The 23788-nt window shown below is 40.6% G+C and overlaps 1 protein-coding gene across 5 annotated transcripts in view; it reads left to right on the top strand.

The window, feature by feature from the left end:
• Nucleotides 1-23788, top strand: part of MBP (myelin basic protein) — a 169056-nt gene that overhangs the window by 19752 nt on the left and 125516 nt on the right. For all 5 annotated transcript variants that reach the window (XM_075921091.2, XM_075921095.2, XM_075921093.2 and 2 more), the window contains exon 2: nucleotides 20246-20321. In XM_075921091.2, coding sequence (XP_075777206.1) covers nucleotides 20271-20321 — 51 coding nt within the window. In that variant the 5' untranslated portion in view covers nucleotides 20246-20270. The remainder of the gene's footprint in view (nucleotides 1-20245; nucleotides 20322-23788) is intronic.

Genomic DNA, 23788 nt, shown 5'->3' with positions numbered 1-23788 from the left:
AATGTCAACCATGACACACTTTTGCTTGAAAATCAAAACAGAAGCATATTTGGATAACCGTTTTATGTTTCAGTTACAACTATGCAGGATCTCTAGTGTGTTTGTGTGTCTGCATGTATTTATATGTAGATACACATGTTAGGATGCAATGTTTCTCTTCACCATTTTTTGAGGACAAAGATAGGGGAGTGAGGCTTGTATTTATAAGGTTCAGCTCTAGGCTGGGTCTTATATTTGTAGCCCAATTCTCTGAACACATGTTTATCTGTATTCTGGGTCATAATAATGAATCCATTTGTTTAGCTTGATTTGTGCTTTCAAAATTAATTTTATAGTCTAAGCAGAAGAGAGCTTCTCTATGTCTCTGAATAAAATGTCATCTAAAGTTCAGAAACAATGAAAAATGAACATCTGGTTGGTAAAAATAGCACGTTCTGTGTTTTTGGTTTTTGATTGCTATTAGGACAGGGATACACAAGATTGCCTGAGAGCTGGTCTATACAACACAGTTATGTCAACCTAAGGCAGCCTATATTGATTTAATTATACCATTGTTTATACTTCAGCCATCCTCCCAGTAAAGTCAGAGAGGTAATAGAGGTAACTCCACCTCCATGAGAGGCGTAAGATAAGGATATAATAGTATACACGGTTAAAATGGTTAACTGATGAGCCTGGGCTCTTTGGCTACATGTAAGCTTACATGGTTACATGTAAGCCCCCACCCCCACTGCTCTGCTGCCTCTCTATTGTGTATATGTGTGTGTTAAGCCAGCTTCTTTTGTGCAACAGTTCCAGTGGAGCCACTTGTCCCCCTGCACGAAAACTTTCAGCAGTTACATATTTACAAAAAAAATCCATATTTTAACATCGCTAGTGTAAGGATTATGTCTGTGTAGTTAGTGATGTGCTGTCTGTAGACACTGTGCTTACGACAAGTTTGTCAAAAGATTTGTGAGACAGAATTTTGAAGATATCTGGACTGATGTGGGTTATCATTTAAACTCTTCAAAAATCATTTTCATGTGATTTTGTTTTTTAGGCAAAAAATTAAACTTAATGGGTTTTCTGAATTAAAACATGGATTTTAGAGGTGTGAACTCATGTGAACCCAAACCAATTAAAATGTTAATAGGAAATGCTACACAGAAAAATTGTTGTAGATAGTTCTTCTCAGTTTGCTTTATTAAAAAAACAAAATGCTTTAATACTTGTCAACATTCTTATTTAGCACACTGAAACCTATAAATATTCTGGGCTGTCATGTATGTAGTGTAGTAATATTCTGGGAAAGCTTTGGGAGATTTTAGTCCATCAGCCCTAATAGTAGCAGATGGATGAGTAGGGGATTTATGGATAGATTTTGAAGGATGACTGGAAGGTGGTGAGTAAGTATTATTAAATGTATTTGTTAGTCTCCTGAAATGAAAAGAATTAAGATACTAGCGCTGCCCGGGAAGCTTCCTCATGCAAAAATAATACATGGTTTAAAAATATCAAATGCAAATATTGTGGGCAAAATTGGGAACAGCCAGGCAGTGTACAAAGAGAAGCAGAGGGTACAATGAGTCTTAGTTCCCTACACAGGAATAGGCAGTCCACAGTGAGACTGGGGAGCAGAGCCCTTGCTATACCATGTTTACCAAACTGATCAAAACCACTAAGAATTGTAACACTCAAATTTCCATCAATACAAAATAATATTTTAAAACTATTTGAAAATGTCTTAAATACTAGTACAGCTTCATGGCTCACAAATTGATCATCCTCATAGTTACAAATTGAGCTATTTTGTGGAAAGTTGTGCACACTGACTTCCCTTTAGCATCCTCTCTTCATAGATTGTTGGTGTAATAATGTCAGGTGATAATGCTACACACTTTTTATTTACAATGTCATCTGACATTGAGAACAGGCATTTGTTTTGCTAGTTATCAATTGTTTCTGACTGAAGGGTCATGTATAGACTGGGCAGTCCTGGCTCCTGCAGACTCTAGAAGCCACCTGCGCTGTAGCTTTTCATTTAAAATATAGTAAGAGCCTGACAGTTCTTACTACATTTAAAATACGGAGGCATAGCATCCTGAACCAGCACGAGCTGGGACTGCTTGGTCCTGGCTCATGCTGAGTCCAGCAGCTCCCCGTTTGTGGCAGCTAGGGCTGGCCAGGGGCTGCTGGCAGAGGACAGGACCGTGGATAGGGGCTGCTGCCGCAACAGCCCCTGCGCGTGGCCAGCCTGGGCCACTGTGAACGGGAACTGCTGGGCAGCAGCAGCCCCTATATATGGGGGAACCCAGCTCCATGCTGGAACCCCAGCAGACAGGTGCAGCTGTTTGAGCAGCCTCTGCCCACACCTCGGGCTGTGGTGGGCAGAGATTGCTTTGCAGCTGTCCTCCCATCCCTCCCTGCTGCCTCGGCTAGGCGCGAGGCAGGGGGAGGCGGTACCGTGGAGACCGTGTTGGGGGAACTGGCTTTTAAGTTAGTTGCCCCCAGCACTGGCTCCTGGTTTCTCTCCCTCCTCCCCCTTGCTTCCTCTCATAAAGGTAGCAAGGGGGGAAAGCGAGTGGTTGAGGCTCCAATTGACTACTCGTTAACATCCCTAATATGAAATGCCATGTGGGTGTTTAGCAGGTCTGGCATGTAAATATCTGGCAATGCCAGTTACAACAGTGCCATTCAAATGCCTGTTCTCAATGTCAGGTGTCATTGTAAATAAAAAGTGTGTAGCCTTATCTCTCGTACATTTTAAACTTGTTTGCCTTAATGATTGCCTAAATAAGAAGCAGGACTGCGTGGACTTGTAACTTTCAATTTACCTCATACAGGTTGAACCTCTCTAATCCTGTACTCTCTGGTCTGGGAACATCTGTGATCTGGCATGATTTTAGTTAGCCAAATGTCCACTTAGTAGCCAAGATTCCTGAGGTCCCATACATTTTGTATAGAGTCTTGCCCTTCAGTGTTCTGTGCTCTTAATTAGCTTTAATTTACCCTTAACTGTCTTCTAAGAGTCCAGTAAGCAGTAGAAGTGTTGATAATGCTGCTAGATTTGCCTTCAGAGATCTGGCAAATTCTCAGATTAAGCACCAGTTAGGTCCCGAGGCTACTGGACTAGAGAGGTTTAACCTGTATTTATTTTATCCTTTATTTAGTATAAATATTTGTAATAAAATAATATGAAGTGAGCACTATGCACTGTATTCTGTGTTGTAACTAAAAAATAAAAATATTTGAAAATAGAAAAACATCCACAATATTTATATAATTGGTTTCTATTATTTAAGTGTGTTAAAACTTATTATTTTTAATCTGGTTAATTTGGCATCAATCACATTCATTAACTGCAATTAATTGACAACCCTTGTCAATATATACAGGTGAACTGTTTTGTCTAAGCCAGGGGTGTCCACAAACTTTTTTCAAAGAGGGCCAGATTTGAAGAAGTGAACATGCGTGAGGGCTGTCCCCGCACTCTCAGCCCCAAGGCGGAGAGCCCGCGGGGTCGGAGGCGGGCGGAGAGCGCAGGGCACGCCGGCCTCACGGCGGCCTGGGGGCAGGGCGAACCCGCAGCCGAGCGGGGGAGCGGGGCTGCGGACGTGCCCTACAGGGCAGGCTCTAGTACCGCGGAGGCCATGGGCGGCGGCAGCGATGGCGCAGCCGGAAGCGGCGCGCTGGGTGCACCAGTTCAAAAGAGCGCCAGGGAGCCGGGAGAGGGGGAGGAAGCGGGGGCCGTATTAAACCGGAACACGGGCCGCAATTGGCCCGCGGGCTGGACTTTGGACATGCCTGGTCTAAGCAAAGTTAAGTTTCTAGAGTACTAGTCATTGTGCTGTCTGGCTGTGGAGCACGTTTGCAGATTAACAGGCAGGGAACCAACAGAAAATGTTTTTTGAGCCACAGTCGTCTACAACTTAGGGTATACCTTTTATTGCCAATTCCTGCAAAGATAGGTTTCCTTTATGTATGTATAATGAAATATTAATTATGAAGGCTGCCATGTTCACTGGAAAGCCTAATGACACCCTTCTGGCTTAAAGGAGAAATGAGAACTTAGTATTCTTCATGTGCAGAGGACTCATCATTTTCCTCTGATGAGAGAGAGGAAATGGAAGATTTGAGAGTCTTCATGGATATCTTGGTTTTTGTTATTTCTTTATCATGTAACAGATGTTAGATCTCCTATTGAGCTGAGTCTGTTAAGATCAAAATTGTAAATCTGAGTAAAAAAATTGGCCTAACGTGTGAAACTTGTTAGTAAATATCTTACTGTAATTTCTGGTGTCCCCCTCTCCCAACCCAATTTTCTCTGATGCTTTTTATATAGTTTTTGAAAATTCACATTTCCTTGCATTGCCAGTGGCTAGAATAAATATATTGGGTCCTGACAAATATTACTGTTTTAATAAGCCATTTTAAAATCTGGATTTCGCTGTCATTTGTTGACGAGCATTTAGCTTGTATATTAAAGAAATGCACCTTCATGTTTTGGTGTCAGGTTTGTCCCATTTAAAAAAGATTGGACCTAGGTCTATGTAGGATGTGAAAGGGAAGGAATACGGAAAATATTTTCCAACTCCCTAGAACAGGCTATGCACAAACACAATTCTTTCCATTGTATCCTGTGCACTTGTGAATTTGGCATGCCAAAAAAACACTAGGGTTCCTGGAGGTGGGAAAACGGAGGGTGGTGAATGATTGAGGCAATTGTCATTGCCTTCTGAAGGCTTCATAGGGGAGAAGCAGGTGGCAACCTGTTTGTGTTGCTCTGAAGATATCATCCTCTCTTGCAGCAAATACAGGTGTGCAGCCCTTCTTCTCTGCCCAATACCAGTATCACCAGCAGTTTAAAGCCACAACCTTGACCTGTATGTCAAATAGTTTTTAAATAATCCAGAATAGTAACACAGCTATCTACGTAATAGTATTATTTACTTTTGCAACTGTAATTGTTTAAAAAGGACTAGTTTACACAATAAAACGTAACAAAGTAAATGAACCTTGTGGGTATTAGTGAATGAGGAAACAACAGAGGACTTGATCCTACCTTCATACTCAGGCAAAATTCACAGTATCTAGCTATATGCTCACGTTAGGGATGTAAAAGAATAGTCAATTAGTTGACTATCTGATAAGCTCTTAAATAAGAAGTAGAAAACTTCTCCTGGAGAATTTTTTAAAAAACCTTGATAAATTCATAAGATATGAAATAAAATATATAAATAATTATAGCCAAGAAAAGAGGGAAACATTAGAGAAGAAATACCAAGGCAGTTTTAATGTCCACAAGGCCTATCTATAATCCAGAGTTTGTGGAGGGAGAAGAAGGATGAAAGAAGAACAGAAAAATAAGGAGGCATAGCATTCTTATAAATACTGCTGTCCAACAATTTCATTATAATTTCACACTGTCATCTGTAATTGTGAGAGAGACTAGATAGAAGTTGATCTAAAAATATGTTTAGATAGCTCTTAACTACAGTATACATCATGTTGGTGTCAATTTCAGTGACATCACTTTAAAAGGCAACAGTTCCATGAATCTCTCCATATGAAGCATGTAGGGGGTGGGGAGGATTTAAAAAATCAGTTAAGCTGATGCCTTAAAATGTGATCCTGTCTGCTTTGTGTACATTACACTTCTTGGATGGCCTAGTGCAGCGATGGGCAACATAGGCTAGTGAGTGAACTGCATGAGTGTCTTTCCTTCATCTCAGGGGGCCACAAGGTTGTTGTCAAGATGGTCTCCTCGGATACGGTAGTTTTGTTAACTGCGCTTGCGTACCTAGAATTTGCAGGGTGTGCTGATTTCATCCAGAGTGCTGTTGTGGTTCAGAGCGGGCGCGCAGATCTCTGTCAATGTTGTGTGCAGTCTTCATGCACCTCGCTTCACGTGCCCTTGATTTACATGTGTGTCACTTCGGTAGTGCCCATAGGAAAAAATAACTTGAGTGAAAACCAGTGAAACATGGCAACCATGCACGTGAGCAGTGGTAAATGATGTCTTGTGGGCCATACATAGAACCCTGATGAGTCACAGGTTGCCCATCACTGACCTGGTGGTTGTCTTGATATGTTTGCCGCAGTACTCTCTTTCTTGCTATTGTGAAATGTGGTTGTTTCTCTCCACCAGTATTTCAGTGGAAAAATGTCATTAAATGATTTTGGTATCTTTTGGAGTAAGGTGCTATATATTTGTAAATGATTTATCTATTTGTATCAAAACCTGAGTCTGAATTTCTTTCAGATAAATTGTATTAAATGCTTGGTCTAGCTCAGGAGAGGGCAAAAGGACCTCTGCGAGCTGCATTTGGCCTGCCAAGCTAGTTGACCTGGCCTTCTGTGGCCCTGCCACTCCCTCTGCCCCCAGGCTAATTGGGGTGGCCTGTGGTCACTTCAAAAATTTCTGAAGTGGCCACCAGTCAAAAATTATTGCCCACCCCGGTCTAGCTCTTGAGAGCAAAACTTAAGTCCAGACTTCTTAGAGCTGAAGGACATATACATTATTTATTAACAAATATTTATTAATATTACATTAGTGTCTAGAATGCAACCAAATCAAGGCCTTATTGTGCAAGTCACTGTGTAAACATGGTGTAATACTTAACAGTTGTGAATTACCCTGAATTTTGCTGCCATCAAAATAGGAATATCAGGGTCTTAATTATTCATATTTCTGACATCTACAATGATTTCCCCTTTAAAGAATGCTACTTTTTATTTTAACTTTGTTCTCTGTCAAATATTTTTGCAAAATGATGTTTAGTGAGAATTTCCAGTTCTTTAAATAAAACAAACCAAAACCAACCCATGATCTGTGAAATAATCCCAACAGCTAATTCAAGAGGATGCAGATGTTAGGGAGGGACTTGCCCTATGGGCAAATTATTTTTTTTAACTGTCCATTATGAGATTTCCTTGCACCTTCCTCTGAAGTGTCTGGCACTGGTTACTGACAGAACTAATTACTGAATTAAGCGGACAACTGGTGTGATCCAGTTTGACAACTTCTCTGCTATACTTAAGGTAGTGATGGTGAGGTAATTCTGGGGAAACCAGTTAGAATATGTTTCCTTTGCTTTGGAGAAGTCTAAATTCTATAAAGTTATCTCTTCTCAGAAAGAGAGCTGTAAAATTAAAATTCCAGAATCCTTTCAAGTATTCTCTGCATGCTACTGGTTCAAATATTACACATCTCAGCTCACCTAGTAAGAGTTGAATACAACAGCATCAATATTTGTTTCAAGTGTGATTCTATAATTTATCTTGGAAAAATATATTTCTATCTAAGTGCACCCTCCCCCGAGACTTTAATTTTTCTTTGGTGAGTATACACCAGCATGAATAAGAATAATAAAATGTGATCTTGCAACTCTACACCCTGATTCATCCATATCAGACCATGATGCATTTGGAGTCCTGTACTGAGTAGTACTTACATACATGTTTTCAGCAATCAAATTGTATGTTTACATACAGTAAAGTTATGTCGTTAATCCCACTGAATCACATATGCAAGCATGTAGGAACCTGCAAATTTGAGCCTTTAGTTTACACACCTGACTAGACTACTATTCAGGGATGGTATTAAAATATCAGTTAGAAGCTTCTGTAACCTGAGAATTGCAGTTAATGTATTTTAAAACTTGCATGACTCTTGATGCCCACCCCTCCAACAAAATTTGCTTGTTGCTTCTTTGACCCTTCAATAGTTATGATTCATTAGTGGTCATCACAAAATAACTTCTTGAACAGAGTTTACTTTTTATACATAGAATGTATGCAAAAGAAACTTGATTAGATCTGATATTATTTACAGACCATCTTAGAAAGCAAAAGCTTCCCTGGATTTTGATTAGAATATTAAATGAAATACAACAGTGCTACATTTTTGAGTTGATATTTTAACTACAAATTATGAGGAAATCTTTTTGTAACACTGAAGTGGAGTCTGAACAGTCATCATTGAAGAAAATCCCAGTGGCTGAATAATATTGTAGCTAAATGGTAAAGTGATGCTTTACAATTTGTATTGAGTACACGATTAGTTTATTAAGGGACCGTTGTGGCTCTGCAATTTGAATGTAGTAGGAACTGGATGTCCTCCTACATTTAAACTTCAGAGCCGCAGTGAGGGTAGGTCTGGGACCTGGTGCCTCTGCCTCTTTTTCCCTCTGCCCCCCACTGTGGAGACGGTGCTGGGAGGAACCGGCTTTTTAGCTTAATCAACTACTCTTTTACATCCCTACTCCCTGCGAGCACTGGCTCCCACCTGCCCCTCCCCCCTCCCGTATGTAAATGTGTAGCTGCTAAAAATAATTCAGCGGTTTAGAGTTGCCAGATGGTTTAACAAAAAATAACTGAACGTGCGTGCCCCCCCCCCCCCAAAAATGGGAAAAAATTCTGTGGGGGGGAAGGGGAGATGAGAGTTAAGTGCAAAAAAAAAAAAAAAGGGGGGGGGGGGACACACTGAGCCTGACCCTGGGAGTGGGGGGAGAGCTTGTACCATATCTTAAACCACTTCTTCCAGTTTGGGGTCAAACACTAACCCCCAATGCACTCATCCCTCCCCCTGAATCAGGCCCCCCAGTCCTCCCATCGCAATGCACTCACCCCTGCCTCAAAGCCAGGCCCCCCACAGCGTCCCCCATCCCAATGCACTCACCCCTCCCCTGAGCCTGGCATCTCCAGTGCTGAGTGTGCCCCGGCCCAATCAGATTCTCTTCCCTCGTCCCTCTCCAGAGAGCCAGGCACCGGAGGAATGGGACTGCTGGTAAGGAAATCTTACTTTAAAAGTCACCGCTCATGCAGCCTGGACCAGCTGCCTCGGCTTGCGGTGTATAGAGGGAGGCATCATGTGGCCAGCTGTTGGGTCTCTGCTCAAAGGGTCACGTGGCCAGAGCAGAGTGTGCTCCGCTCCCATCCCAGCCACCGCGGTGCTCCCCTAGCATAGTGCCCAGCAAGTGTTCCCTTGTGCCCCCTCCCTTGCTTTGCCTCTTCCGTGCGCCTCACTCCTCTGCCCCGACCAGACGTGGCAGGAGAAAATTGTCCCTGCTGGGCTTCCATCTGAGGGAAACAGGAAATACCGGACATTTCACATGTCCAGTATTTTCTGTTTTTTTTTGTTTTTTTTTTTTACCGGTCAGGGTCCCCAAATAATGGACAGTTCAGGCGAAAACTGGACACCTGGCAACCTGTTTACACAACCACATATTAGTTAACATCCCTGATAAATACTTACAATATTTATATATGAATAAGATTGTGATACCTGGTCATTTTATAGTACTCCAGTTGCTATGGTGTGGAAGGAAGAAAGACAAGATTGTGTTATTTTGACCATATGCATGTTTCCTTGAGACATTAAAAAGAAAATGGAAAAACTAAAGTGCAAAGTAAACATGGGTTCTGCAGGAACAAGACTACACCTCTGTACACTCCACTCTCAAACTACACTACTGAATTTGTCTAGAGCTCTGCTCTTCTACTAATCAAGCTTTTTCTTTTTCTTCTTTTCATTTCCTTTGTATTTAATTGGTGGACATTAGGCAGCTAAAAAAATTTGCTGAAGAAATTATTCATTTTGGAATCATGAGCATGTTGCTTAGTAGACAATATCAGTGAGTCATTACGTGTGCTTATCAAATTGTATTTTCTCAATTTGATTAGCTGCATAAGCTAACAGTCTGTGGCCCTCTAGATCATTTCATCCTGCATGTGTTTTCTTTCATTGCCTGGCATTAACCTACTGATCATGTTCAGTATTTGGTTCAGTTAGCTCCCTATCCTTCTATACATTGCTATTCATAAAATACACGGCTGATTGTTTTGTTTGTTTTATTTGTATTGCGGTAGAGCCTATCAGTCCCAATGGACTGAGATTGGGGCCATGTTTGTGTTGGGTACATTTAAAAACAAGACCGCCCTACTCTAAGTGTCCACTTCCCCCACCTTTGTTTCCCTTTATTTTAGGGGTGTAAAATCCTATTTAATTGGTGAACTATCATGTTTAACTGGTTAATCAATTAAAGAGGAGGGATGTCATGCTGTGCACAAGGGCTGCATGCAACCTGGGCTGGGCCCACCATGGACAGGGGCTGCTCTGGCCAGATGTCCAAAGCAGCCCCTGACTGTGGTGGGCACTTCGGGACTGGAGCAACCCTCTGTCCGTGGAAGGTGGGGAGCTGCTGCAACCCCTATCAGTTAACCATTCACATCCCTACTTCATTTAAGCTATAAGGAATGCAACATGCAAATAGAGTGCTATGAGTAATTGCTAATTAGCTCCACATTCTTCCTTTGCTTCCTTTATTCAGTGGTGTTGGTAGTGTTTTATGTTCAGAGAAGGCTTATGATGGCTTTATTTTAATAATTGACCTGTAATAAATTATTCTCTCAAGATTTTTGCCATTCTGTGTGGAATAGACAGAAAATGGATATTAATTTTTTCTGAGTTACACCTGGCTTACTGTCACAACTGCAGTAATCATCACATACCAAATTATTTCTTTACTTGTGCCTCTTTTTTTTTTTTTCCTTCAGAGAACTGTGTTACGGTCTGATTTATAAGGTATAGGATTCCAGGCCCCTCCAAATGCTTTTAGGATAATGTAAAATACAGCTTTAAGTTTAGGTGTCCTCTTTTCCTTTTTCTCTCTCCCCGCCCCCCGATTCTAAAGTGCATTAATCTTCATACTATTTTCATTTTATTTGTTTTCTAGTTGTTTACCCCCATCTCTCCCCATACTTCCTTTCTGTGTCTTTGTTCCCGTTTATCTCTGTTTGTATTGCCTTCTCCAATCTATACCTATTCTGAAACAAAAAACAGGACTGTGTAGCACTTTAAAGACTAACAAGATGGTTTAATAGGTGATGACCTTTCGTGGGCCAGACCCACTTCCTCAGATCAAATAGTGGAAGAAAATTGTCACAACCATATATACCAAAGGATACAAATGAAAAGGACAAATCAAATTTCAGAACAGAAGGGGGATGGAGGAGGGGAGGTAAATGTCTGTGAGCTAATGATATTAGAGGTGATAATTGGGGAAGCTATCTTTGTAATGGGTAAGATAATTAGCGTCTTTATTCAAATTTGAGTGTAAAGTGTCAAATTTAAGTATGAATGACAGTTCAGAGGATTCTCTTTGAAGTGAAGTCTTAAAAGGTCTTTGAAGCAGGATGCAGGTAATCAAGACATTGAGACAATGTCCTTTCTGGTTGAAATGGCAAGAAACTGTTTTTTCTTTGTGATCCTGTCTTATATCTGTTTTGTGGGCATTGATCCTTTGGCGAAGTGTCTGAGACGTTTGTCCAATGTACATAGCAGACAACACTTTCGGCACATGATTACATAAATTATTTCTGGATGTGCAGGAATATGTGTTCTTGATCTTATAACTCACTTGGTTGGGTCCAATAATGGTATCAGCAGAGTGAATATGTGGACAAAGCTGGTAACGGGGTTTGTTGCAAGTGAAGGTACCAGGGTTGGTATTAGTGTGGTATGTCCTGTGGTTGTTGGTAAGAATCATCTTGAGGTTAGGTGGTTGTCTGTCTATAGGAGACTATGGGTCTGTCTCCCAGAGCCTCTCGGAGTTTAGTATCCTGTTCCAGTATAGGTTGTAGTTTATTGATAATGTGTTGGACAGGTTTAAGTTGGGGCTAATTATCTTACCCATTACAAAGATAGCTTCCCCAATTATGACCTCTAATATCATTAGCTCACAGAAATTTACCTTCCCTCCCCCCCCTTACCCTCCATCTATCTCCCTTCTGTTCTGAAATTTGATTTGTCCTTTTCATATGTGTTCATTTTTTTTTATTTGTATCCTTTGGTATATATGGTTGTGACAATTTTCTTCCACTATTTGATCTGAGGAAGTGGGTCTGGCCCACGAAAGGTCATCACCTATTAAACCATCTTGTTAGTCTTTAAAGTGCTACATAGTCCTGTTTTTTTGTTTCAGCTACACCTGACTAACACAGCTACATTTCTACCACTATACCTATTCTGGTGATTCCTCCTGTTTCTTTTTTGTACTCTAATTTTTAAAATCTTTCCTGTGGCCCTATACTGTATTGATTTTCTTTTTTAACTGCCTGTTCCCATGTTTGCCCTTTTCTTGCTCATATTCCAAAGGAGACTTTCATAGCTTAGCACCAAACCATTTGTGGTAGAGCACAAGCCTGTGGGAAGATCTTGTCTAGAATTCTTCCCCTCCCCCTTATTTTAAATGCTCTTAGTATGTTTCCTTTGGTACCCAACATCAAGCAGATGATAATTTCCTAGCAGTGGAGAAGTCAGGTATTTTGAGGGTTTTTTTTAGAGTTGTCAGTAGGTTCTGTCATGCTGTTGACCATTTGTGAATTCTAGCTAGTGTGAACATGATTGCTCTTGCAGGTTTTGTTTTTTGCCCAGTGTTAGCGGTCCCAGAAGTGATTGCAAGTGTGTAATTGTTTAATTGGATACAAGAACATATTGTACGATTTGTTTCAAATGAATGGAATTCAATAAGGCATATTATAATTGTTAACCATTGGGAAGATGTAGGATCAGATTGTTCTTGACCTCTCATCAAGATCAGAGTGTAGGGAAGGTAACACAACTCTCCCGTTATTTTTTCATGTATTAAGAGTCAGAGAGAATTCGTAAAAGCTCTGTTCTTGTGGGAGCATATGAACTGCTGCTCCTTTGGACAAAAATCAACCAAAGTAGTTGTTGCTAAAACCTAACCTTTCCTTTGCGTTGGCCACTATAAGGAATAGTCTACAGTCCTTCTTGAAACATTGAACTGTAGTAGTGAAGATCTGTCACATCCTACCCCCTCTCCACAGCTTGAAGTTGTGCCTAATGGCAAAATTTAGCCCAGAATTAGTTGAAAGCTGTGGTGAGGTCATAGTGTATTTTTAAATACATTGTAGGTGTGACAAAGTATGTTTCACAATCAACAAAAAGTAAATTAAGAAAAAGCCATTGGTATTTGGGTGGAAAGAGCTGCTTTTTTGCCTTTGTGTCTTTCCTAAATGTTGTTTTACTTTCGGTGCATCAAGTCACCTTCAGTTATATTTATGTGGCACCAGTGACTTCAGGTGTGTTAAATGTCAAAAGAGCATACACTTCTAACAGAAAAACATGCAAACATAACCACATTAACTAGCCAAAAGTTATAGTAAGCACTGTGGTTTAGCCTACATAAGTACTATTTAAGTTGAGACAGAGTAAGAAGAGCCAGAAAATAAGACATAAAGGTTGACATTCCATGCTTTCATGGCTTGTCATTGAAGGAAGCATTCTGTATAACATTAGATCTTCTCTCCAGAAATGTCCAATAACAAATTAAGGACACTGTCACTATTGAACTTTAAAATGTTAATTGTATTTTATATAATTTTAAAATGCTAATCCCAAGGAGTTCCTTTGATGATAATTTCTGCTCTTTTGTATTGTCTTTTTGTGGATATTTGGCAGACTGTGTATGTATGTATGTATATATGTGTACAATAAACAATAGAATACAATTGAATAAAAACAGATAGCCATTGTTTGAAAACTTCCTATTAAACAAAAAAAATTTTGTTTATGCATATTTTTGAAAGGAGCGGAAGAAAACTTTTCTGAAATTGAGATTTGGTGAAATAGGGCAAGAGATCATGGTCTTGTAGTGCAGCCTAAAATTTAAAAATGCTTTGAGGAATAGGTCAGCTGATTTTGACTCTTGTCCTATGTCAAAGCAATAACTGAAAAATCCAAGTGGTGTATTCAGGGCTCTACCCATGTTTTTAATTTTATGTTGAACAGTTTGACTTTGCTTTAATAACTTCCCAGGTATCCATATATAAAACTTTCAATTTGTGAATATCTGGAGGATGAAGAGGTGACATTAGCAGCTAGTATGGATGTACACACCAGATTAGCTTGACTTCCTCCTTTGGCATGATGACTGGTTGAGTAGATACTACATTTGGACTTCAGCAGGTCTTTTGACAGTCCCATGTGACATTAAGTAAGCTGTGGAAGAAAGCTGTGGAAAGCTTGACAGTACCACTATTAAGTGGATAAGAAATTGGTTAAACTAACAAATTGAGTAACTATTATTGGAATGATGTTGAATTGGAGGGAGGTCGCAAGTGGGGTTCCAAAGGGATTTGTTCTGGATCTTGTGTTGTGTAACATTTTCATTAATGACCTGGAGATAAGAATAGAAAGAATACTGATCAGATTTGCAGATGACCCCAACCTATAAGGGCTGCAAAAACTTTGTAAGATAACTAAAATTCAGAGGGATATTGATAGATTGGAGAACTGGGCTATAGACATCAGTATTAAATTCAGCAAAGGCAAATGGAAGTGTTACCCTTAAGAAAGGAAAAACCAAATGCACAAATACAGAATGAGGGATAACTGGGTTGGCAGCAGCACTTTGAGAAGGATATGGGGGTTGTGGTGGATCACAAGCTCAACATAAGTCAGCAATGCAATGATGTTGCAAAAGAAGCAAATGCAATGTTAGGTTGCACTAACAGAGGCATAGCATGCAAGTCACAGGAGGTAATAATGTGACTCTTCTCAGCTGGAGTACTGTTTTGTTCACCACTGTATATAGAAGGATGTAGAGAAACTGTAAAGGCAAGTAACAAAGGTGATCAGAAGTGTGGAATGCAAGTCATATGAACAAAGGCTGAAATACCTCTGTTTAATTTGAAAAAGAGGAGATTAACAAGGGTTGCGGGGAAAGATGTGATAGAGGCCTTCAAATATTTGAAAGGTTGCCATAAAAAGATGGAGAAAAGTTCTCTTTTGCTGCAGATGGAGGCACAAGAGACAGTGAATTCAAACAACAGTGACAGCATAACAGATTTAGATTAAATCTCAGGAAAATAACTGTAAGAACAGTAGGACGAGGGAGCAGACTATCTGGGGAGATTGTGAAAGCATCTTCACTGAAGATTTTTGAAAGCAGTCTTCAGAGTAACTTGTTTTGGATGGTTTAGACACAACAAATCTTGCATCTTGGCAGGGTATATACTGTGATCCATGTTCCTGCTAACCCTATGATTCTATGAATACTCTTTCTGCTTTAAGCCATCAGGCAACACCTTTTTCTGTTCTTCTCAGCTATACTTGCGTAGTTCACACTCTTACAGTCTATGGGAGATACTTGTTAGCATGCATCTATCTTCAATCCCTATACTATTAGAAAAATGATGCCTTGATTGTTTCTGAAATTCCATAGGCTATTTATATTAAGGGTTTGATTGGTAATTTAAACATGTTCATGTTCTATGGTATGGGTGTGATGCTGCATCCCCTTATTTTTATGGAAATACGCTTTTGAATATGAATGTGTATAACTCAAATATGCTTTATGCAAAACAGAGCAAGTAACATATCATTCAAGAGCCTACAGACTGTGTATATTCTATTTGTGTGCATGTATCATTCTTGTATGTGAAGTTAGCAATATAAAGTGTAAACCTGTTTGATTAATTTTAGGTCTTGTAGTTAAAGCCATTAGTGCTTTAACTCAATGGCCTACTGTTCAAGGCAATGATTTGTAAATGGTTTTGCTTTTCTTGTAAGCCTGAACTGTGGTTGATCCTACAAAGACACGTTACCATGTCACGTAGTGCTGGAATCTATCTTGAATTAGGTATTTTTCCATGAGGATGGGAAAAATTGAGCAATGAATTTCCCAGGGCAGAAATCTTATTTAAGGGAGGGGAAGCAATCAGTGATCGTCTTCAGCTGGCTTTTGACAATGCTTCCCCCACCCTAAGAGGATAAACACAAAGAGAACAAAGAACACTAACAAGGGGAAATGTTGTTAGACCCAGGCCAGAGAAGATCAGCTCTGACTTGAAGGATTTTACCTGAAATAAGGACTAAGATGAGAAATATGATTTGCAACTGTTTGTCTGTATTAGGCTTAGTTGTCATGTTTGTTTTTGTTTTTGTTTTAGACTAGCAGATTTACCCAGTGTTATCCGGGTCCCTCAGGGCAGGACCTTTGGGATATGGGGAGGGTGCAGGAGGTTGGGGGGAGGAGGGTGGGTGCAAGAGTGAGGGTTGGGAGATGAGGCACAATTCAGAGTGGAATCCCTCGTCCAGCCCTCCAGGGGTCTGTTCTCTCCTTCCAGCCATCAGTGGCCTTTTTTATCCACCTCCAGCACTGTGGCCAAGGGCCAGGAGGGGTGGGAGAGGATGGTGGTTTGGCTACCCCCAGTGGACACTCTGCAGAATAGCTCTCCCTATGGACTTGCTGCCCCCAGTGGACACTCACATTGAACAGCAGCCCTTCCCTATTGTATGTTATGTAACACTGTCCTTTTCTTAGGGCTTCTAGTTGTTCTGATAGAACCAAACCCTGACCTAGCTTTAAGTTAGGAGAAGAGGAAGCAGCATGCCAAATGTGGTGGACCTAGCTCTTTCCATTTAGGAGGAGTTGTTAAACAAACAGACTCACAGTCAGACACACAGACATACTCTTATACATCTATTAGGGATGTAATAGTATAGCCGATTAATTGATAAGCAAAAGCTTATGGGTTAATGCTATAGACTACACGCATTCCACCCCACCCAAATTTTTTAGCAGGCTGGCCAGCAGTCCGGCTCAGTCCTGGCTTGAAATGGGTCTGGGATCTACCCCTGCTGCGGCTCTGCATTTAAAGTGTATTAGGAACCAGGCAGGCAGGCAGCCTTGCTCAGTTCTGGCTCGCACTAGCTTCGGATGCTCAGACCCATCCTAGACAGGGGCTGGTGCCACCCTGCACTGCTGCCTCTTGATCAGAAGCAGCAACAAAGGGCAAGAGGTAGCTGGTCTGCAAGGGGAGCTGGTTTTTAAACTGGCTCCACTTTTGGACCAGCTCTTGCCTGGTACCCCGCACTGCTGCTTTGGATACAGAGGCAGCAGCATGGAGTAGCAAGGGGATCCTCAGCAGTGAGGCCGGAGCATACTGGCTGCCAGGATCTTTCCCGGTCATAGTGAGTTTTAGTAGAATCAAAAGCTCTGCAGTTTCCAGCTAAGTGAATGCATAGGCAATTTTGTGTCATCCCTACAGTAAATCATATGGAATTAATCACGAAGTCATCGTGTGATCTATCAACACAATTTCTATGCGCCACCAATGGGTTGCAGCTGTGAAATGGCTAATACATTCCTAGGAAGCATCAGGCTAGGTATTTCCAGCAGAGGCAGGGAAGTGTTAGTTCCATTATAGGAGGCTCTGGTGAGACCTCATCTGGAATATTGCAGGCAATTCTGGTATCCCATGTTTGGGGTGAATTCAGACTGGAACAAATGAATAGCAGGGTTATCAGAATGATTCCTGGAACCCTACGTTATGGAAAGAGACTCGGAGTTTGGATTGTTTAGGCTGACCAAAAGAAGGTTGAGGAGAGAGATGATTGTGCTCTATTAATATGTTAAGGGGATAAATATCAGAGAAGAGTTATTTAAGCTAAGCACCAGTGCTGGCACAGGAGCAAAGTCATCAACAAGTTTAGGCTTGAAATTAGATGAAGTTTCTAATTATCAGAGAGGTAAAATTCTGGAAGAGCCTTCAAAGAGGAGAAGTGTGGGGTAAAAAACTTAACTGGCTTTGAAGACTGAATTTGATTAAATTTATGGAAGTGATGGACTGCCTAGGATAGCCTACCTACAGTGATATGTAACTGATATGCAACTGTTAGTGCAGGTTGGACCTCTCTGGTCTAGCACCCTCGGGACTGGATCGGTCCTGAACGAGGGAATTTGCTGGTCCAGGGGAGGTCCCCTGCTATCAGCCCCCCCAACCTGCCTTGCTGCCCCACTGCCTGCCCTACCTGCCCCCCTGCCATGCTACTGCACTGCTGCATCTCCAGCAGCCCGGACTGCCATGTCCCTGACCCCAAATCCATTACTGGCACTGCTGCGGCTGTCATGTCCCCAGTCTTGCTACTGGGGCTACTGCACTGCTACGTCCTGGGCCTCGCTACTAGAGCTGCTGCAGCCCCGACTATGATACTGAGGCTTCAGCCCCAGTGTCACCGGGCTCCAAGCCACCAGCCCTCTTGCCACTGGGCTCCCAGCCAGGACTCTCCAGTTCAGGAATATCCATTGTACTGACAGACCCATGGATATTGCTGGACGTGGGAGTTCTGGTAGCAAATATATTCAATGTCCAGTGATGGGATGCTAGATTGGGAGGGCTCTGAGGGCACATCTACACTAAAGGGGAAGGTCAACTTAAGAGACTCAACTCCAGCTACGTTAATTACATAGCTGGAGTCAACATATCTTAAATCACCTTCTGCACAGAGGGAGGTCGATGGCAGCAAACGCTCCCATCAGTTTCCCTTACTCCCTGTGAGGAGCAGGACTACTAGTGCGTACGGAGCACCCCTCCCCCCCCCCCGTTTGAATTAACGGGTCTTTACTAGACCTGCTAAACTGAACCCCCGAAGATCAACTGCAGTAGCTTTGATCTTCTGCATAGTGCAGACATGGCCTGCGTGACTACAGAGAATTCTTTCCCAGGTATCTGGCTGGTGGATCTTGACCACATGCTCAGGGTCTAACTGATCCCCATATTTGAAGTTGCAAAGGTATTTTCTTTTTAGTCAGATTGGAGGAAATGTTGGGGATTTTTTCACCTTCCTCTGCAGCATGTTTCACAGGTCACTTGCAGACCAAATGAGACTACAGTAAGTGGTGGATTCTTTGTAACTTGAAATATTTAAATCCTAATTTGAGGACTTCAGTAACTCAGCCATGGGCTATGGGTATATTTCAGGATAGGTGAGGTTCTGTAGTCTACAATGTGTGGGACTAGATGATCGTAATGGTCAGTTTTGACCTTTAAAGTCTGAGTTAATGGTTTTCATTTAAAATTCCTTTAAATGGTTTTACATCAAAATATTCTTCTGTGATTGGGTGTAGCCTTTGAAAATTTTGGAAACCCAGTTAATTTTCCCTCTGTCTTTTTGGTCATTAGCCTGTGATCCACAAGTATTCTTATGGGAAATACTTAAACTTCCAGGTTCAAATGCACAACATGAATAAACAAAGAGAAAAATGTGTGGGTGCTGAAAAAAATAAGATTTAAATAACCAGCTATATGGTATGCTACAGTTCGTAACCTCTGTATTCACATGCACAACAGTGAGAGCTGCTGTGTGCTGAACACTTTTGAAAATCTGGCACATCATTTGGGGCCCTAAACGAGAGCTCTCTTGACAAACTTGTCCTTAAGCTGTAGCTGGGCAGATTTACTGAAGGTTCATTTTGGGCATTGTATTGGATAACTCGAGTATGACCAATAGCTTGGGAGTTATGAAGGGTTCAACACAAGGCAAGGAGCTAGGATCCTGCTAGCAGAAAGACTTAGGCCTATGCTGTCCAAAAGGACTTGAGAATCTTCAGATTTTTGTCAAAGGTTCAGGTGTTTCCGGAAATGAAAGGTCTGAAAACAGCCACCTTTTTTGGCATCTCTATCCTATCCATCCAGGTTTCTTTTACATTAAAAATGGAAATCCTGAGCAAAAATTATTCTGAGTAGTTCAGTGTTAAGAGATTCAAGCCATTCAGAATTAGGGATGTCACTGGTTAACCCATGGTCCGACCGGGCTGAAGCACCCCCCGCCCAACATAGGCAGGGGGCAACTCCAGCCTGTCTGAGCCCACTGCACTGCAGTCTGGGGGTGCTCCAGCCCGGCTGGGCCCACCCGGAGCAGCCTGCAGTACAGTGAGGTGGGCCAGGTCTGGCCCGCACAGTCCCCAGCCATGGAGCCTTGCTCCAGCCATGTCAGGCAGGGAGCTGCTTCAGCCCAGCCAGACTGCCAGGTAACTGATAAATATCACCCAGTAAGCATCACCTGCCCTCATGATCCCATTTAAGTGGTTAACTGGGATTTTACATCCCTATTCAGAACATTTAAACCCTTTCCAAACCACTCTGTATTCTCAGAGATAAGGCCACTCAATTTAGGCCTTCTTTCTATTAGGAGGAGATGTGTTTTTACTCATGTTAGCTAGCTCTTTTTTCTTGGTGTGGCTGCACCCTGGCAGATATTGGAAGTTTGGTATTTAAGTCATGTAAGCTGCTTGGGATATCCTAACCTGGAACTGTAGAAATACCGTGTCACTGGAAAGTGGCACTGGAAAGGCCTTTTGGTATGTGAGAGAGGATATCACTTTAAAAGTTCCAAAATTTCTTTTGAAATACCACTTTTTTCAGAAATGTATTTCTTCTGTTCTTGTTTTAGTTTCTAAAGAGCTGAGTGAGTTGCCATGGGGAACCATGCAGGAAAACGAGATCAGAGCGCTGAGAAGCCTATTAAGGTAAGAGGGGGGAAAAAACCCCTGCAAGAGGAAGGCTATATATTAAAAAAAAAAAGTGTGAGACAAAATGTAAATATACTTGCTAAGTTTTTTGTTACTATTATGTATAATAATCTATAGTTTCTTTAAAGTTGAAAAAAGTCCTCATGCTGTATAGTGAAAAATGGCTATTGGCTTTGGTGGATGTAATGAAAGATGTGAAATGGTATTCTGCCAGTCTGAATGCATGTTGGCTCTAAAGCCAGCTAGTCATATCGGAAAGGGACATTATGAGATGTAAAAGAATAGAAATGTAGCACATATTGAAGTAGGAATGTCCTGGCAAAGTCACTAGGTTTAACTAATTTATTATGGGAACTATGTAAAAGACAGCATAAGAAAATACAGTGGAAGCTGAGAATCTTACCCAATCATATCAGCAAGCGCTAAGGCCTTGAGAAGAACACCTAATACTATGATACAATAAAATTGGGCGTTTTGGCCACCTAACAACTAAGAAGCTTTCCCAAGTTTGTTGATATTTGTTGTTTTCCAGACAGAATAATCAAAAGCTTTTTTCTTTCACGTGGTGCTTTCCCCATCTGGGTTCTACATTTTGACAGGAGGGGGGGAAAAAAGTGAATGCGCAGAAGTGATTTAATCTAGTAGAAAAATTAGTGTTGTTTCCTTCTTGTTAGTAGCTATTACTCATTTTGACACTAGAAAATGATCATGCCTATTGGACAGGAACTGTACTTCATCTGGAGGAATACTGGTATTTCTCATTGTTATGGCACAAATGACCAATATGCCTCCCAGAAATAAGAGCAGAAGTAGTATAGAGGTGTTTAGACTTCAGTGTGTCTTTTTTAAAAGGCAGGGTTGAGTGGTTAGAAAATAAGTAAACATGCTGGAAGGGAGAGAGAGAGAAAATAGCAGAAAGAGTATTATTAAGAGGGTGATTTTGTTGCTTTCTTTACATGTAGCCATAGTTGGTATGTTCATGCCATGCTAAGCACAGAGGGACTGTAACCCAGAGGTTCAACTCTAATGCACATAATAATAAGGTGTTGGATTCTGTTGTAATTAATGCATCAGGTTAATATGGATTACTGCTTATTTCACATTTGACAAAATTAAGTCTTTTTTTAACTAGATAAAGGCCACTCATGTAGGCACAGTGAACATCAAGTTTAAAAAACATGTATGTGGAGTTGGGATGTGAATGTAACTGGTTAGCGTCACCCTTAATGGGAGAGGCTTACCAGTTAAGGGTAACCTGTGGGGCTGGAGCAGCTCCCTGCCTGGTGTAGGCATGGGGCTGCTCCAGCCCTGTAGGGGGGAACTGCTGTGGATAGGGGCTGCTTCAGTCCACTCCAACCCCTTCCTGTGGTGGGGGAGACAGCTCCAGTCCAGCAGGGAGACGGGGACCATTCCGGCTGGGCTGGAGCACCCTGCCCCCATGCTACCCACACACTTTAATCAGCTAACTGGTTAAATTATATGTTTGAACGGTTAACCAGCTAAACAGGATTTTACATCCCTAACGGGGAGACTGCTGGGAAGAAAAGGAAACATAAGGTAGAATGTTGCAGTTCTTGGAACATTTTAGTTTATGGACCGACTTTCCTTGCTGAGTATTTGTAATTCCAATCAGAGTGATGAAATTTACTTGAAAAATTAAATATTTTATTAAGGTGGAATTAAAGTTGTTGTTTTTGCTAAGCAGTGACTTCTGCCTTCCATCTCCTCTTGGAACATGGGATTTCAAAATCCAAACTCAAATATTAGCTTAACTGAGCATTTCTAGTTTTCTGTCTCCATACATCTCTGAAACCAGTGTTAATATTACATGAAAAGGCAAGTCAGAGACTTGCAAAAAAACAGGAAATGCATGGTTACAGTACTATGCACGCAATGCAACCAAATCATTTTAACTCTGCTCAGGGCGTGGCAATAGGAACTGAAAATATCGTAGTACTATATCCTTCATTAGCAAAAGCTTCTGTTTTTTTTTCTTTGCACACTACAACTCTAAATCTAGTTTCTCGTTACTACAATCCCACAACATGTAGTGTAGAGCAATTGGTATTTGTTTAACAGAGATAAACCCAAAGATACCGCACTGTTTCTCCCGGTTTGCAGGTGTGCAGACACAATTTTAAAAAAATCTAGCAATACATTAAGCGATTTCCAAAAAATAGTTTCTTGTTGCTTTATGCTAATTTTTTCCAATGCCCAAAGGAATAATATAAGAAACTGTATCTCAGTAGTTGAACCCCTTGAGCAAATTATCTCAGAATTGCACTATAAACTGTACTGTAGGTTCTGACCTGACATTTTGATTATTTTTTCAAGCTGACTTCACAGTGTGTATTGATTTTACTTTAGTTTTTTAGGGAGGTTTAAAGAAAAAACATGTTTAAACCTTTAACTCTGAGGTGGCTATTTGCATTCTCATAATACATTTCTTGATTGCAGCTGCTGACATTTTGAGCTGGTATTGAACTTCGTTTACTTTAAAAAATACCTTGATTCACTAAATGACAGAAACTAGGGAAATAGAGCTATAAGATGACGATGATTTGCATCAAATTATGATAGTCCAGAAAACTTAATTGGGCAGGTTCCCAAGTGATGATTTCCCATACTTTGACATTAACTTCAGAATGTTGCATTTATTTTGCTTTATAAGTGCACCATGCTAAAATATGCTGTCCGTAAGTAATTAAAAGGAATTACAGGATTAGGCTTGGCAGAATTCCATTTTTATTTTTTATAATTTCACCTAATATTTATTTTTAAGCATTTTATTTTATTCTTTTTTTTTTTTATATTTACACTTAAGGAAATTTTCTGATCCCACATCCCATATTCTCAGTAGACATTGATATTCAACAAGTTAAAATGTTATAATCTGTTAAATACTATCAACATTACATGTCAAACTATACAAAGTAAATATTCTTAAATTAACAATTGATACCTGTTTTTTTTAATATTTGTTAACTAGTCCATTTATAACCAGCTTAATTCAAAAGTCTAAAACTCACTTTATTTTCTCAAGCAACATTTTTATTGTTTGTAAAAAAAAAAATGTTTTATTTTTATCAACTTCTGTGAACAGTAAAATAGAAATTTACTGATGATAAAACCTAACCTTATCTAAGAGGGATAAAACTTTATAATAAACCAGAATGTATATTTACTGTAATCAATAACATATTCTGTCTCCTCTTTTTTGTTCTTTTACCTGACATCTTGCACTTGTACAGTTTTGTGTAAGTTGACAGTCATTCAGTTCCACTTAATTCTTTTTTATTTAATTGGGAGCTGTTGAGCGCTTGCTGCTTTTCAAAAGTGGGTTATCTTGTTGTTGAAACAAAACAAATATTTAGGCATCCAATTTTGAAAATAATGGCTTCTATCTATGTAATTATATTGTAAGTCTTAGAGAATCAAATAATTGGCTTTCCTTCACCGGCCTG

This window comes from Pelodiscus sinensis, chromosome 2 (genome assembly GCF_052426305.1).
Source record: "Pelodiscus sinensis isolate ZL-2025 chromosome 2, ASM5242630v1, whole genome shotgun sequence".
Classification (NCBI taxonomy): Eukaryota; Metazoa; Chordata; order Testudines; family Trionychidae; genus Pelodiscus; species Pelodiscus sinensis.
The sequence above is the reverse complement of the archived record's forward strand: the minus strand, read 5'-3'. Positions and strand labels throughout refer to the sequence as shown.